The sequence below is a fragment of the Desarmillaria tabescens genome (genome assembly GCF_030435595.1).
Source record: "Desarmillaria tabescens strain CCBAS 213 chromosome Unknown EV420scaffold_18, whole genome shotgun sequence".
NCBI lineage: Eukaryota > Fungi > Basidiomycota > Agaricomycetes > Agaricales > Physalacriaceae > Desarmillaria > Desarmillaria tabescens.
The window spans coordinates 192299-209255 of record NW_026848317.1 but is presented as its reverse complement, the minus strand read 5'-3'; the positions used below and the strand labels follow the sequence as shown (position 1 = coordinate 209255).

General features: G+C 46.3%; 4 protein-coding genes across 4 annotated transcripts; all 4 read right to left on the bottom strand.

Annotated features, from left to right (window-relative positions):
• Positions 1-7054: 7054 nt before the first annotated feature.
• Positions 7055-8493, bottom strand: EV420DRAFT_1479954 (uncharacterized protein; the record flags this gene model as incomplete). The annotated part of the gene is made up of 4 exons (XM_060469619.1): positions 7055-7352; positions 7485-7866; positions 7896-8036; positions 8109-8493. 4 exons carry the CDS (start codon positions 8491-8493, stop codon positions 7055-7057), a joined length of 1206 nt encoding a protein of 401 aa, XP_060330499.1.
• Positions 8494-11136: 2643 nt separating this feature from the next.
• Positions 11137-11689, bottom strand: EV420DRAFT_1643085 (uncharacterized protein; the record flags this gene model as incomplete). Its single annotated transcript, XM_060477453.1, has 2 exons — positions 11137-11269; positions 11331-11689. The coding sequence occupies 2 exons, from the start codon at positions 11687-11689 to the stop codon at positions 11137-11139; spliced, it is 492 nt and encodes a 163-aa protein (XP_060330498.1).
• Positions 11690-12058: 369 nt separating this feature from the next.
• On the bottom strand, positions 12059-13126 carry EV420DRAFT_385452 (uncharacterized protein). The gene is made up of 2 exons (XM_060481932.1): positions 12230-13126; positions 12059-12180 (listed from the first exon to the last, which is right to left on the bottom strand). The coding sequence occupies exon 1, from the start codon at positions 13029-13031 to the stop codon at positions 12519-12521; it is 513 nt and encodes a 170-aa protein (XP_060330497.1). The 5' UTR covers positions 13032-13126; the 3' UTR covers positions 12059-12180; positions 12230-12518.
• Positions 13127-14439: 1313 nt separating this feature from the next.
• On the bottom strand, positions 14440-15551 carry EV420DRAFT_1643084 (NGG1 interacting factor 3-like protein; the record flags this gene model as incomplete). Its single annotated transcript, XM_060477452.1, has 7 exons — positions 14440-14567; positions 14620-14673; positions 14726-14830; positions 14888-15234; positions 15311-15362; positions 15409-15424; positions 15471-15551. The coding sequence occupies 7 exons, from the start codon at positions 15549-15551 to the stop codon at positions 14440-14442; spliced, it is 783 nt and encodes a 260-aa protein (XP_060330496.1).
• Between the last annotated feature and the right edge of the window lie 1406 nt (positions 15552-16957).

Below are 16957 nucleotides of genomic sequence, written 5' to 3'. Positions count from 1 at the left end.
GGATAGTGGGATAAAAGGGTAATATAATGAAAATCGCATAAATATTCGCTTTTGGGGGCTGCTGCATGCATTGGATCGGCTGGAGGACTTCACAAATCGATTCCCTGACCTTGAAAACACCCAAACGAGCCCTCCACAGTACTTTTGGCACACTTTATTCCTGGAGATAAACGAAAATATTCGCTTTTTAGGGTGCAGCATGCTCCAGATCGCTTTGAAAACATTACAAGTCGATTCCTATGCTATAAAAACCCTAGAATACATCCTCCTTCGTAATATAGGTCCAGTATAATACAGTATAAAAGGGGGTATTAGGGGGCATACATCGCTTATTTTGTTTTTCGCACTTCGGATGGCCTGGGGAGCATCACCAATGGATTCCCTGATATTAAAAACCCCAAAACGACTCCAGCCTTCATTTATAGGGTCTCAAAAACGACAGAAATAATGATATTACAGTTTAGGAGGAGCACATGTAATAAATCCTATTTCTGGGCTTCGGACCACTTCGGAGTTTTGTCTATTGTGTTTATTGACCTGAATAACACTCAAATGACCCCACAGGACAAAGGAAACCATCAGAAATACGTGATAAAAAGAGTAATAGGGGGATGGAGGAGACATACCTTATATTTCGCATTTCTAATAGTTAGGGAGGATATTCTTGTTATATAACAGACTATATATATTGTACAATGGTGTGTACGAAGCCCCATGGATATCCGAAATGTATTGAATGAGATATGAGCAGATCATTCTGTAAAACAGGAGGAGCACATCCCATATTTCGATGTTCTGCTCATTCTATGGCCTGGGGATCATCGGATTCGGATTCCTTGACCCAAAAAACAGTAGAGGCACTTATCATCCATAGGAGCCATTTTACCCAGATAACACATACAGCCATATGTAGCTACAGGACAATATAAGTGACAAATGAGAGAACATCTTGTACTTCGGAGTTTGAACATCTGAATACCATGGATGATAGGTGCTTCTACTGTTTTTTGGGTCAAGGAATCCGAATCTGATGATCCCCAGGCCATAGAATGAGCAGAACATCGAAATATGGGATGTGCTCCTCCTGTTTTACAGAATGATCTGCTCATATCTCATTCAATACATTTCGGATATCCATGGGGCTTCGTACACACCATTGTACAATATATATAGTCTGTTATATAACAAGAATATCCTCCCTAACTATTAGAAATGCGAAATATAAGGTATGTCTCCTCCATCCCCCTATTACTCTTTTTATCACGTATTTCTGATGGTTTCCTTTGTCCTGTGGGGTCATTTGAGTGTTATTCAGGTCAATAAACACAATAGACAAAACTCCGAAGTGGTCCGAAGCCCAGAAATAGGATTTATTACATGTGCTCCTCCTAAACTGTAATATCATTATTTCTGTCGTTTTTGAGACCCTATAAATGAAGGCTGGAGTCGTTTTGGGGTTTTTAATATCAGGGAATCCATTGGTGATGCTCCCCAGGCCATCCGAAGTGCGAAAAACAAAATAAGCGATGTATGCCCCCTAATACCCCCTTTTATACTGTATTATACTGGACCTATATTACGAAGGAGGATGTATTCTAGGGTTTTTATAGCATAGGAATCGACTTGTAATGTTTTCAAAGCGATCTGGAGCATGCTGCACCCTAAAAAGCGAATATTTTCGTTTATCTCCAGGAATAAAGTGTGCCAAAAGTACTGTGGAGGGCTCGTTTGGGTGTTTTCAAGGTCAGGGAATCGATTTGTGAAGTCCTCCAGCCGATCCAATGCATGCAGCAGCCCCCAAAAGCGAATATTTATGCGATTTTCATTATATTACCCTTTTATCCCACTATCCAGGGCTCCTATGCATCATTAGAGGGCTCTATTTTATGTTGTTTATGTCTATACAGATTATAGTGCCATCCCCTGGCCCAGCCAGTAGCCTGAGAATAGCCCAATAGCTATTTTGACCGGAAGATAGCCCCTATTTTGGGTATTAAAAATGCGGCACTGCCACTGGATCTAGACAAAATTGATGGGCTGATTTGGGGAGCCTAAAAAGGCAAAAGAGCGCACCAGAGCGGAGCAAAGGGAGGGCATCAATATGAGGTCATAAATATTAAGGGAGGGAGGGTATATATAGAGATGAAAAGATATATATATAATGTCAGTATGATGTAGTGGTTAGTGTGCCTGCTCAAGAAGGTCATGTGACATTATTGGATTTATTTTTGAGGTCCTGGGTTCAATTCCCTGAATTGCCTTCTTTTCTAATGATGCCATAATTGACATAGATTGGGAAGCTTACTAAGCCACTTTGTCATCCTGATGGAATTATTGTATATGGGCTGGATGTAAACTGACACTCCTGATGTATCACAATTAACTGTCAACTAACAGTGTTTGATGCATCAAAGTAGCAGCTACAGGTGGTCGGGAAGTCCTATCGGGATGAATACTGAAAGCTGGAACACATGGACCAGCTTACAAAACCACCCCAATATGTCTGAGGAGTGAAGGGACAAAATATCACAATCACTCTGCAACTAGAGACCTTTGATACTATGGCCCATCACTCCGTGAAGGCCCTGATCGACAGTGGCCATACTGGAAGCGCTATTGACCGGCAGTGGACCTGTGATTGTGGTATTACCACACATAAAGCAGCTCACCCCACCCCAGTCTATAACGCGGATGGTACTCATAACAAAGGCAGCGACATCACCGAATTTGCTGAAGTCTGACTTAAGATTGGAGACCACAGCGAACATATTGAATTAGCAGTCGTTGACCTAGGAACCACACCCATCTTCCTAGGACATGACTGGCTACAAAGACACAACCCACTCATCGACTGGAATATGGGTTCGGTAACCTTAGCATGCTGCGACTGCCGCAAGGTACCATTCCGACTCCCAGACGAGGACCCAGAACAACGGTGGGGAACCGAAGTCGAAGATGGGGATACAATCCTCATCATAGACTTCGAAGAAGCCTTTCACATATGAGCAGTGGGATATAAAGCCAATGACCTAGCAGCCAAGGCCCATGAGGGAAAGGAGGTAAAAACGTTCAAGGAAATTGTCCCTGAACATTACCGAGACTTCATCGATGTTTTCACCAAAGAAAACTTTGATGCGCTTCCCCCTCGCAAACCTTGGGACCATGCCATTGAGCTTATTCCTAATGCCAATGCCAGTCTGGACTGCAAGATATATCCCTTAAACCCAAAGGAGCAGGAGGAATTGGACAAATTCCTTGATGAAAACCTGGCCACCAGCCAAATTCGACCCTCCAATTCCCCAATGGCGTCCCCCTTCTTCTTTGTCAAGAAAAAGGATGGAAAACTGCAGCCAGTACAAGACTACCACAAGCTTAATGAAATAACCATCAAGAATCGCTATCCCTTACCGCTTATTTCTGACCTTATGGATAAGCTCAAGGATGTGAGGTATTTCACTAAGCTAGACGTCCATTGGGGATACAACAATGTCCGAATCAAGAGGGGAGACGAGTTCAAGGCCACATTTCGTACTAACCGAGGACTCTATGAGCCCATGGTTATGTTCTTTGGATTGACCAATTCACCCGCCACATTCCAGTGGATGATGAATGACATCTTTAAAGATCTCATTGTGCAGGGAAAGGTCACCATCTATTTGGATGACATCCTCATCTTCACAAAGGACAAGGTGGAACACCAAAGAATTGTACGAGAAGTCCTGAGGATTCTGTGCAAGAACAGATTGTTCTTGAAGGCAGAAAAATACGAATTCGAGGTACTCGAAACTGAGTACCTCAGAGTTATTATCAGCAAAGGATCCATTAAAATTGATCCAATAAAAATCGCTGGTATCATGGACTGGCCAGCACCCTCCAGGAAACAGGAACTGCAATCATTCCTAGGATTCACCAATTTCTATCGACGGTTCATCTGGCACTATAGTGCAATTGTCAAACCAATGATGAAACTCACAGGGAAGGTCTCTTGGACATGGGGGAAAGAACAACAAGAGGCATTTGAGGAACTCAAACGTCAATTCGCAATGGGAGTCGTTTTGGCGATGCCAAATGACTACAACAAGTTCTGCATGGAGGTGGACTCTAGCGAAGGGGCCATTGGTGCCATCCTGTCACAGGAACAGGAAGGGAAATGGTGCCCGATTGCATTCCTTTCGAAATCTCTTTCCACGATGGAACAGAATTATGAGATTTACGACAAGGAATTACTAGCAATAATGATCGCCCTAGAAGAATGGCGACACTATCTTATGGGTGCCCATTAAGATTTTGAAATCTGGACGGATCACTCAAATCTACAATACTTCCGCAAACCTCAGAAACTCAACCGCTGACAAGCACGATGGGTCACCAAGTTGGCAGGGTACCATTTCACGCTCAACCACAAGCCAGGAGCATCCAATAGGAAGGCCAACCATGATCAAGGCAAGAAGGACAATGACGATATTGTCCTCCTGAAGCCAGAATTCTTCCGTGCCCTGATAATGCCAACGGAGGAAGAAGTTCATGGCAAAATTCGGAGAGCTACGAGCAATCACCAATGATGGGACCGAGGAATTGCTTCAAGTCTCAATCATGAGAAGGGGGTCATCGAAAAGGACCACCTCCTACACTACGATGGACGCATCTACATCCCTCGTGATCACATGCTATGAGGAGAGCTTATCTCCCACTACCATGATCATGTCTCTGCAGGACACCCAGGTATCGAAAAGACCAAGGAATTGATCTTAAGAGATTACTAGTGGCCTAAACTGCGAAGAGACATGGAAACTTATGTATGAGGATGCGAGGCATGTCAGAGGACAAAGACTGACATGCAGCAGAAGGCAGCTCTGCTACATCCTAACGCCATACCATCTCGACCCTGGGAACACATCTCGGTCAACATGATTACTGGATTTCCAGAGTCTAAGGGGTATGATGCAGTACTAGTCATGGTAGACCAATTCTCAAAATACATCGTGCTGATTCCATGCACGAAGGAACTCTCGTCGAGTGGATGGGCCAAAATCCTACGCGACGAGATCATCTGTCAATTTGGGGTCACCCCCTCCAAAGTCATCTCAGATCGGGGACCACAATTCATGTCAAAATTCATCACCGAACTATATGCAATGATGAATATTCAAGGAAATCTGTCAACAGCTTATCACCCTCAGACGGATGGACAAACGGAACGTGTTAACCAAGAGCTTGAAAAATACCTTCAAGTCTTCATTAACCACAAACAGGACAACTGGAGTGAGTGGCTGCAGTGGGCAGTATTCGCTCACAACAACTGCCAACACTCTGCAACGGGCTTTTCCCCCATCAAAATCGTCTTTGGATGGGATGGGGAAATTCGCCCAACTGTGGTGAGGCAGTTGGAAACACCATCGGTAACTGACTTCATCGAAAGCCTCCAGAGAGTATGCAAACAAGCAGAAGACTCTCTGAATAAAGCCACTGAAGTTATGAGAAAGGCTTACAACAAACACACTCGTCCTGCGCAGGAGTACCAACCAGGCAACAAAGTCTGGTTGGATTCCACCAACCTTCACCTTTCCTGGCCAACAAAGAAACTAGACAATAAATGCGTTGGCCCCTTTGAAGTAATCTCCAAGAAGGGGTCCTCCATGTATGAGCTAAAGCTACCGCCAGGGTGGAAGATCCACAACAAGTTCAATGAACGATACCTAACTCCGTACGTCCCCCCGGAGTTTTCCAACCAGGAAAAACCTCCGCCACCTGAGCCAGAGCTTATGGAAGGCGAAGAAGAATATGAAGTAGAGGAGCTACTTCAAGACCATGACCACATCATCAGTCGAGGACACAGCCGGAGAACCATAACTGAATATTTGGTCAAGTGGAAAGGATATCCAGTGGAGGAAGCCACCCGGGTCAAGAGGAGCAATCCTGCCAATGCCGAAGAACTCGTCAAACAATACGAGAACAAGGAAGACCGCGTAGGGGATCACGATTTGCAACACTTGGAAAACAAAGGGGGATGTATAACCATATCATCTCCTGGCTCTTCAACCAAGAGCTCAACACTCTTTCCAGTCTCAAACAGGAATCATACCGATCCATTATCCCTTGATGAACAGGGCTTTTATTCATCGGACATGGATGAAGACGTCTTCGAAGATGAGTGTCCCATGTCTCCTCTAACGACTCAGACCGACCCCAGCTTCCTTCAAGAAGAATAGGGCATGTTTGCTTGGGAGCAAGCCAAGGACTACAAATGGGATATGGAATCTACTAACTCCCTCGACTCAGGGAGTGAGTACGTCTAAAGGACTGTCAGGATGACAGTCTTAGTTGGGAGGTATTATTATGACTTTACCCCTATTTTTCTTATCTTATCTTATCCTTATCACTCGGAACCTCAGACCTACCTATCTTATCTCTCAGACCCATGATATTCCACTGGCACATTCCTTACCCGTTTACCTGGTTGCCATCACCCCAGTTCACAGCTGCCGCATCCCGGATGACCGACGACCTGCATGCACCATCATGCTTCTCTTGATGGCATCATGCTTCTTAGTAGTTGGACAGGAGTCGACTGCTAGTCGAGGGCGGTCTACAGGATGCAGCCCATTCAGACGGAGTCCCGCACAGATGCAGGTGATATGTGCTCTTTACTCTCATTCATCGGGAGCGTACTTCTTTCAGTGCCCTCACTCCTCATTCGTTGAAAGATGCACTTCTAGCTGCACGTGCCCTTGTAGATACTATTCTTAGTACAAGTCTAACATGTATTTAAGCTAGCCTATACTGTGGCTTCAAACCCCAGCTTCGGCTAAAGTTATATACTCCTAACTCTTACAAGCTCCTTGCTTTCACTAATAAGTGATGCCTAACTTCTCACAATCTACCAACGCCTCTCTAACACTGAATCACTGAACACGAGTGACAGGATAGAGATCAGCCTTGGTTCAGATTAGAGTTAGTGCATAACACCTGTGGGGTGGTGGACCAGTATGTTTCATAGGGCAGGCTATCGTGCATGTGCCACCAGAACTGGTCCCAGTTCATCCTATAGAGTTCTTCAGCAGTAGGGTCTGGTACTGGACTCCTGAACGAACTTGTCGCCTTCCTCATTGAAGGGGGGTTCATTTGCATATTCTCCCGCATGGGTGAGCCTGTCGATTTGTATCCTGGCTCTAACCCACGGGTCCAATCGATCGGTATGATCAGTTGGATGGAAGATGGGTTCGTACCATAGGAGGTAGGGATTTCCATCGATCCATATCTGGTTCCAGTTCCAGACATATGCAAAGTATCTTCGATATTCTTCGAAAATGAGGTCGAAGTCTTCTCTATCGTAGACCCACCACTGGAGCTCCCTTTGGGATATGAAGGGCAGCTCAACATAAAAGGTGGGTTCTGGGTTAAGGAAGGGTTTGAGCTCTGAGTGAGGCCCAACTTCGTTATATCAGGCTCGGGCCAGGTCCTGTAGTTGCTGGCAGATTCTGCACCAGCAGTGGGGCCAGTCGTTGTGATTTGCCTGATTGAGCTCTTCCTTGACAGGGTTTGGGACATCTGTGGTTCCAGCAAGGGAGTGTGCTCCAGTGAACCACCAGATGATGGTGTCGTCCTCAGGCCCATCGTCCACAAAGAAGACTCTGCACTCTGGCTGTGGGGATTTGGTATGGAAGTGATCATCCCATGGGTCGTCGTCGTTGTAATATGGGGTTTGGGCCCCAGAGAGTCTTGGGAGTGTGAGTGGGATAGGGTTTTCTTCCTTGGTGATAGTGTCGAGGGTTCCCCCAATGGTGGAGGTTGACTCAACTGGTGAGATTTGTGCAGTCGCGGTGTCTGCAAGGCTTCTGAGGTCTGCGATGGTGATAATCTCTCTGGCTGGGGCATGACGTTAAAGTTCTGCCCACTCAGCGAGCTCTCTGGGGTCAGGTTGGATTGGAGGGTCTGGAATGTATCAATTTGAGCTAGGGATTGGCGACGAATAGTGTCGTGGAGTGTTGATCCCATAGACTCATCGGGTTCCATCTGCTGAGTACCAGGATAGTCAGCTGGAGGAGTGGGTCGGAGACCCAGGGCCTTGGATTCTTGGCTCTGGGGAATTCCTCGTCATATCCCTTGACTTGCCTTCTGTTGTCGTGCCACTTCTAGCCATGACGGGCTCTCCCCAGGACCGCTGGCTGTGCCCATCTGTTGACTGGGCACTCCCAGGGTCTGAACTATCTGGGCCGCCGCTGCTGCTTCCCACATTGCACCTGGCATTTGGTCATACCCACTCTCCTTCAATTGCTCCTGGTGTTGTACCCAGGAGGTGTATTTCATGGCCTCTGTTGGTGAAGATTCTTCTTCTAGTGACATCAATGTAGATCCTTCGGGCTTCTCGTACATGTAGCTGCTCTCTGGAACTGTCACCGTCGTCGTTTGGAGGGATGCTGTGTTGTCCGAGGTTTTCTTCCCGAAGGGGAGACCCAACTTCTTCGCCCCTGCTGCCATTTTGCCCTTCCACATCTTGCTGTGAAGGGACACGGTCGTCCTCTGGGGTGAGGTTTTTTGAGGCCGGGTATAGGTGTTCGAAGCTCTGCGACTGAGGACTGCGGCATGCTTGGGCGGAGTCTGATGGAAGTGAGGTGTCTGGTGGAGGATTCATTAGAGTCCGTTACTCGCTCACTTGGGAGGGTCGGTGCTCTTTGTCATGTTCGTTCTAGCTCATAAGCATATAAAAGGATCATGGATTCAAGGGTGACCACAGAGGTGTAGGCTTCACGGTCTTTGGGGTTCATACAGTCACCGTCGTTGAACAGCGATGAAAGTACTAGTCATGATTAACAGTATGACCACTGTTATTGTGGAGAGTCATAACAGGAATACATAGAATCAACAGTGTAACCGTTGGTTCGATGGTGAGGGTATGTGAAGCAAGCTTCGGCTAATTGTAATGCACTAACTTGGATTGCTTGATGTTTACCTCCAAACTGTCACTCACGTTCGGTGATTCAGTGTGATGGAGGGCATTGCAAACACTAGGTTAGGGATGATAGTCCTTAGTCTTTGAAGCAGGGAGTTTCTGCATGGAAAGTTAGGAGTGTATAACTTTAGCCGAAGCTGAGGTGTAAGACCACAGCAAGGCTTGACTAAATACATTGCGGTATTTACTAGTATGTACTGTCCTAATGCATCGCTGTCTTCTGTATCATATGGCACTGGTATGGTAGAAGTCCTCCTGTGAACATTAAGGCTTCTGTCCTTATGGTGCTTGGTATAGGAGAAGTGCTCAGGCAAGTAAGAAGACTAGTGTCCGTATGGTGCTTGATATGGTAGAAGCATGTCAGTGAGTCAGAAGACTAGTGCCCATGCAGTGCTTGTCTTCTGAGGAACGTACGTGGTGTCCTATCCATCCTGGGTGTGACTTGTGTCATCCCATGAAGCATGAGGGAATATCAAGGGTGGAGCCCATCGAAGTATGATTGGGTCTATGGGCCATCAAACGGATCATGCATGTGAGCAGTGCGATCATGCGTGTGGGGTCATGAATGGTGTGGATCAGGTATGAGCAATGATGACGAGAGTCGAATGACGAGTTGCTAAGATAAGATAAGATGAGATAAGATAAGATGAAAAATAGAGATGAATTCATGACAGTATCAGTATCAACAAGGAAGGCTGGGTTGATCAGACCAGGTGGAATCTGTAGGCAACAAAGAGAGAGAGAGAGATTAAGAAAGAAGCATAAAGAAAATCAAACTTGTCAAAATATGTGATGGAGGCATGATGAGTAACACATCTGAAGTCACATGAGATTAGGAGAGATAGTAGACTTTCAAGTAAAGCTTAGTTTCAGCCAATAGATTGGTGTGAAAATTGAAGCTGGGTATCTACACACAACACTGGCTGTACTTATACTAAAGCTAGAGAATCACATGTAAGATAACCAGGATAATAAGGAATAAAACTGAATATAATGAGTGTCATATGAGTTAGACAGAGAGCCATAGTATAGAAAGGAGTGAGTAAAAAATGGCTCAGAAAAAGGTATATGAAGGAGTGACTAGTAAGTTAGGTAAGCATGATGAACCAGGTATTCCATTACATCTAGTCCTCACTACCTGAACAACAGCTCACTAGATTAATCAAGGACTTGAAGCATGGAAGTTAGACATCTGCTTCACAATTGGGTCCATTGACTTGACTCAATATCTGGGCTGAAAGACTGTGGTTGAAGACCCACCCAATGGCCTTAGTAATGTTGTTCAGCAAGGACCTGTGCAGCTGAGATAGCTTGGAAATATGGGCATCAATTAGGTGGTCTCTGATTTGGTGCCAAAGCTCCTCTTCTGTGAAATGTATATCCTCATACTAGTGCATTACTTCCATCCACTCTTCATCATGCAGGATTACAATCTCCAAGGAGGGATCCTATGAGGAATGTATCAGCATGTAAATTGTTGTCTGCAGGTAATTTACCATATTCAGCAGATATTCATTCACTGCCACTGAAGGATTCAAGAGCTGATAGTAGAATTAGTTTTGGTATGTACTGAGAATGACTGACATAAATCTCACCTCACTTTCTCCAGGTGAAAATTTTGATACTTTTGCAACCAATGACCTATCATCAACACTCTCTGCCAACATCCCACTCTGATCTGAGTCTGGATCCTCCAGCACTTTCCCAAAACCAAAGAATGAGGAAGTACGAGCCCAAAATCCAGTTTTTTCATTGCTCAATGGAAGAGGAGCACTCTTAGTGTCAAAAGAAGGAACCCTGTCTTTGGAGGAGCCACTGAGGTGATAAGGAACCGACTTCCGCCTTGATTTATTGAACAGGCTTTCTGAAATTGATATCATAAAACCCCATGCGAAGACACATTGGTTCTCATGATCTGTCGGGTAAGAATAATGGGCGATAGGATTTGGAAATAAGCTCTTTTCCACCCCGGAATCACCGACCCACAAGTTTGCAACCTTAACCATTACTCCACCAGTGCTCACTAAAGTACACTTGAGGGAAAACATGATGGAGTGGTCTGTCCTTCCAACGGCTGCATTCCCCCAGGTAGTTGTTTTATCACACCCGGTGACAAGATACAAAGAGCCGTTTGGTGCCTGCCAACCCAATGTCCCATTGACATAATTGTACCATGATACTCCATGTCATTGAGCGTAATCTTTGATTGGTGCTTTGTTCAGAGCCTCATACTTTGTTGAACAATTTGGAAGGAACAGGATTGCTGCGGATGCCTCCATAATGCTAACATCAAAGGAGACACCAGCATCCACTTGAATGCTATTATCAAGAATCAAGAAGAATTTAGACAACAAAATCAAGATTATGACTGTCTACACACCTCTGCAAACCCTGAGCAGAAGCGCCTGCCGAAACCTCTCTGCAGGATACATGCTGACTTTTAAGAACATCTCCGTGGGCTGGCGAAATTTGTACATCCCGTGAGGTCGGTTCAGGGAGAGGTTGAAAGCCAGGAGGTACTCGTCGCTCATCAATTCGACCATTAGCATCGCCGAAGATATTGAAGAGAAAGTTGAAACCCCCATCATTGTTAAGAATCCCTACATCCCCAGGATATATGCCTCTTTCCTTGAACTCAGCTGATGCGCTGGAGTCTGGCTCTGGATACCAAAACGGATAGCCACGGCCTTTGTGGATGAGCTCCTTTGTGTAGAGGGTGCGGGGGTGCTGTTCAGCCATGGAAGTTTGGATTAAACCGTGTTTGATGACAAACCTGTGCTCAGGGGTGTGAGAAGATGCTGAACGGCAAAAGCTTCCAAAAGCTTCCATGGCTGTAATGATTCCGATCGGCAATTCACAGAACACGTAACATGCCTTTTTCGAAGGTAGTTGTATCGGTCTTCCTTTGTTACTTTTGGCGGCCTGCCGGTGTCAGATACACTATATATGTAAATTTCACAAATTCACATCGTGTTTGAGCGAACTTTGACGGTTTCATAATAACCCCCCAGTGAAGCTGTAGCCGAAATCGAACAGTGGTGGCGCAATGAATTGAAAGCACAAATAGATGAATACTCACCGGTCACCCACCGGCTAGTACATGGACATGCTGCATGTCATGAGTATATAATTTGTAGTCACCAGATGTCAACTTCATTGAAGAGCATCTGCCACAATGACTACACATGACTGGATAGATGGATCACAGTGTCGTAAGTAGGCCGTAGGTGCTGTAGAGTTTGATGCTTCCGTGAACTTGCACAGGCCAGGCGGGCCTACCTCGCAGAAAATAATGCTTCCCTTTCGAGTTAAAACTAGGTTGCGCTGACTTCTGAAATGGTATGACAAGCCTAGAGCTGTTCTCAAAGAAACGAGTTGAGGGGTGGATGTGAATATAAAACGACTTTGAGACATTCGGAGGCGGTGCGTGATAGGTGTGCTATTCCAAGAAAGAAGTACCTCGCGAAGCGCGCGGTGACTACTTGAGGTTCTGAGATTGAGCGAGGAATGACCAGTAGAACAGGGTTTGTGGGCGAGAGAGTATGATGCAACCGGATTCCTTTTCCTCTCACAACTTCGAGGCCTCTTTCCCCGGTGTGGGCGGTGGCCGCGTACGAATCAAGTGTATCTTTAACGAATGCGCAGGTGGACAGTGGAAAAGTTGGTTCATGATAAAGAGGGGTCCTATTTCCACTCGCAACATCGGCAGAAAACGCATCAGAGCGAGCCAATGAGTGCCAGTTGTAACGAGGAAGTTTTTAATCAAAATCATGTCAGAAACGTGGTCATCTCGAGGCTTCAAAAGACAATGCAATGATAAGTGTAGGCGGGAAAACAATGTGACATTGGCGATATTGAACAGCTGATATGCAAAGACGGGCTGAAGACGTGCAGGAGGAACGCAATGGGTGTTCTGTGCGGATGGATGGATGGATCCTTTATTACCCGAAGTTGCTCCTCGACAGAAGCATGACGGGGTCCGTACTACAGCTCCCCGGATGTACACAACAAACACGAGGGACAATGCTGCTGTGGTAACAAACCGGTCCTGCGCTCTGCTGCCATGGCAAAGCTCTGTCATGAGTACACCTTCACAGCCTCGGAAGTAGGTAGGCTGATATTTTTGTCAATAACATTATTCGGACACCATGCAGAAGCACGCCAGTCATGGGCAGTGCAAATGCTGTCGGCAACAAGTGAAGAGGAGTCGTAGCGCGAAAGCCTTTCGATAACCCTCCTTCATCATAGCGCGCCGTAGCCTTGTGTGACGGAATGAAGTCGCGCAGTGGTGGTGGTAGATTTGGGATTCGTGATCACAGACATTGGGAATATAACACGGTCGTTATCCATAACCCAGGAGATCTAACTTTTAATCCAACTGTCCAAAATGCGTCACCACCACCGACTGAACACTTCCTGTCGCACCTCCTGGTTCTCGACGTCGACTTCTGGAACCGGTCGATTCCTAGAGACCACAACGAGTGGCTTTGATCCGGGTGTCCTCTTCTTGAATCAGGGGTTGAAGGCGAAGGCCGAACATACACGATGTCGAACCCCGCTTATCGATAAATAGGCAAGCAGACTTGGCCCCGTTTGATGGTGAGCTTGCGCACGGTGGGTAACATAAAATTAATTACAACATCTTGATAGTACCGCTCCGTTGAAATGTGGGAGGCCGAGGTCGAAGATGATGCGTCGGGTCTTGGTTGTGGCAGACAAAGATTATCTCCAGCTCGTCGACATTGGGAGTTAACCTACTCTGGTCATTGGTTTCACCTGCAGCGAGCTTTTGAAGACGAATGACACCCGACGGAGATAGAGATGAGGGAACATGAAGGACCCGCTGAGGTTAGGTAATTTTCGTGACAGAAGTACAGTCATACAACGGCAGCGGGAGGATATGTATTCGGCGTTGGAGATAAATTCCTCGGAGTCATCCATGCGGAATAGGAAGAGCTTTTCCTTTTCTAAGAAAATGAAACAGAGATAGTAGTCGACATATGAGCATGAGGGAATGAACATGTCGCTGAATGCCGTGGTATGCGCGTAGCCAGAATCGGCAGAGGTGAGGACGATCTTGCCCTCCGCGACAATGCTTTCAGAGAGTTCGACAGAAGTCGTTTACAATGTCGGGAACAAGATATCGATGAAAATAAACTTTGCTGATGGTAGGAGCGGACCGGAAATTAACACGTCTCAAGGTATGTTAGATGAGGTGTTGTCGAGGTGTTGTGTTATCTCTGATAAGACACCGTCTATGGACCATCCTCTCTATGCACGACCGTTGGCAAAGGTTGAGGACAAGCCACAGAAGCTTAGGAAGCTGGTGATTCGGCTTTATTATACGTCAGAGACCATAAAGCGCTGAAGCTTGAATCCAGGTTATTGTGGAGCAGACTGCGGTAGACTCTGAGCATGCCGTTAGTGTTGTATTTACATAGGATAGACATGAGCACGCACCTCCTCTTTCGGCGTCCCGAAATCCAACATCATGCAAATGTCCACGGATGCGCATCCTCTTTGCTGACAAAGACTTCAAGGTCCTCGGCTTGGATCTCCTTCCGAAGCTGCTCAGCCAGCACAGAAAGATAACCGCGTTCCCTATTCGTGTGGCCGCCTATAAAAAGAATTTCAGCAGCGCCTTTATCGTTCATACCGCAAGCACTTACACAAAATGGCATGCTTCCCAGCGGCGACTGATGCTATTACTTCCATACTTGATACTATCGTCGAGATGTCAGTACGCTGGCAGGAACCAGAATATGAAAGAAATACAAACATGCGACATCCCCCCAATGAAATAAACGTCTGTTTCACGTCCAACGAGCATCGACCCCGTCCGAATGACGCTTAGTGCGGCGGAAGGATATGCTACTTGAACTGAGAGAATACATCAGCCACCAAGAACAATTACCAATTAGTAAAAGGATTTCTCACCTTGTGGTAGCCCAAGATACCGCTTCACCCTACCCACAAGCTCTTTCACCGACACCGGCTCATCCAGGATCACCAAACGACTCTCCGCACCCTCGCTCGTCCCACTCGCATCGAGTTTCTCACCCATAAAGGCGCTGACTTTACCGGTACCAAACCCTTTGGCAAGCCAGTCGTTCAAGCCTCCCCAGACAGAGTCCAATGATGAACGTGGCGAGAAGATTGAGATCCCTTCTGCTGCGCACTGGAGAAGCGAAGTTTGCAGAGGGTTAGTGATTGGAGAGGCTTGAATATCGGTGGATGGTACGAGACGACGACTGGCGCGCTGAGCGTGATGGACCCGTCGACGACTGACGGATTAAGCTAGTTAAGGCTGAAGAATGTTGAAAATTAGACTTGATATAGGTCAAGAGTGGGAAAACGGACTCGATAGTGAGTAAGACGCAATTCCTGCCTTTTAGTTTATGCGAGGGAGACTCTGGAGACGTCATAAGAGACTTGTTCGTCACGTCCAAGGGCCTTACCAAGTAATAATCCAACCTTGAACGACATGAACACGAGAACAAATCGGAGTCAAAGGGCTTACATTGTCCCATTTCTCTGCCAGCCGGAGAGGAGCAATACTCTCCATAACCTTGCATACAGTTTTGACGAAAGGAATACACATCAAGGTAGCGTCTTGAGGTTGAGGTTGAAGTATCGTTACATAACAGATGATGGTGGTGATGGTCAGAGTTGGTTGAAATCGACGGCGCAAGTGATGGTGGTTCAAAGTTCAAACAGAAGCGGTATCCGGACCGATTGCCGCAGCTGACATGGCCTTTTCCTTTCCACTAGCTTTTACGCATCCGTTCGTGCTCGATTCTGGATATACTTCGAAGCCTGGCTTATCAGCTGTTATACTGTGCCGGTACTTGATCCGTGAGCAAGGAGAGGGCTCAAGCCCAGGGCGAGCAGCACCGTTACAGAGAAAATAGTGCGTATCCAATAGGTTTGCCTGTAAGCTCAGGTTGACGATATTTGCAATATGACAGCCTACTTCTTCTCCAACAATGCCTCGCAGACTAGTTTACGTTGGACAATCCATACTACTTTCCTATTTGCCTACCTGGACGAACCCTAGTTGCAAAAGAAATTGGCAGCACACTGCGACGATACCGTCTAAAAGAGGAGGATGAGCTGGGAAGGTCCAGCACGAATTTTCTGTGTCTGATATGAGATTGCCGATGGTTGAAACAGTCGAGGACATCTAAGAAAGGGATTCGTGAGCCTTCTTGGTGCGTTGTGTAAACGGTCTCCTACTATTCGTATTGACAGACACTATTCTAGTGCGAGACACTCATGCCGTGGCTTCATGAGAACAGTTCATGAACAGCTGCTAAGTAATGGTGCATTTTTTAGCCAGTCGTCTGCAGTATCAAAGCTTATCTTTCCTTCAGACCCCTTCGTCGCATTATCATGTGCGGGACGAAGTATGGCTCCCAGTTCTTCAGCTAATGCTGCACGTACCATCAACTACCGCTCGCTATTCCTAGATGAGTTCTAAGGGAAGGCGGTGAATCATGTTTTGTAGGTTGATTTTACGAGTCTATGGTTTATTGTTAGCTGACTGGATAGATGAAGATCAGAGGAGACGTGAGATCTCAAAGTTCGAACATTTATCAGCTCCAATATTCTACGCTGCGTCCACAAGAACATCTCCACGAGAGCTGCTGCAAGATAAATTCCCCCAATTCGCACTCTTCTCTCGATTACGTGGGTCCTTCCACGTTCGAGGAGCTGCCACTCTGGCACTTTCATGCTGAATGGCTGAGACTGTCTCTGTAGCCGGTCTCTTAACCGGACTGTCCCAGGACTACAATCGTTGTTGACTATTCATTATGATGCATGCTGGAATATAGCGGCTGCATCGACTGGACCAACGATACGCAAAAGCAACCTCTAAATGTGTCGAGCATCATGCCGTTTTCTTTGAATGCGAGACACTCTTATCTACTGGCCCTCGCGCATCCATGCCTGAATCTCAGAACAGTAGGAGAGGATGACGGTGACATGGAAAGGACAAGGCGCGCT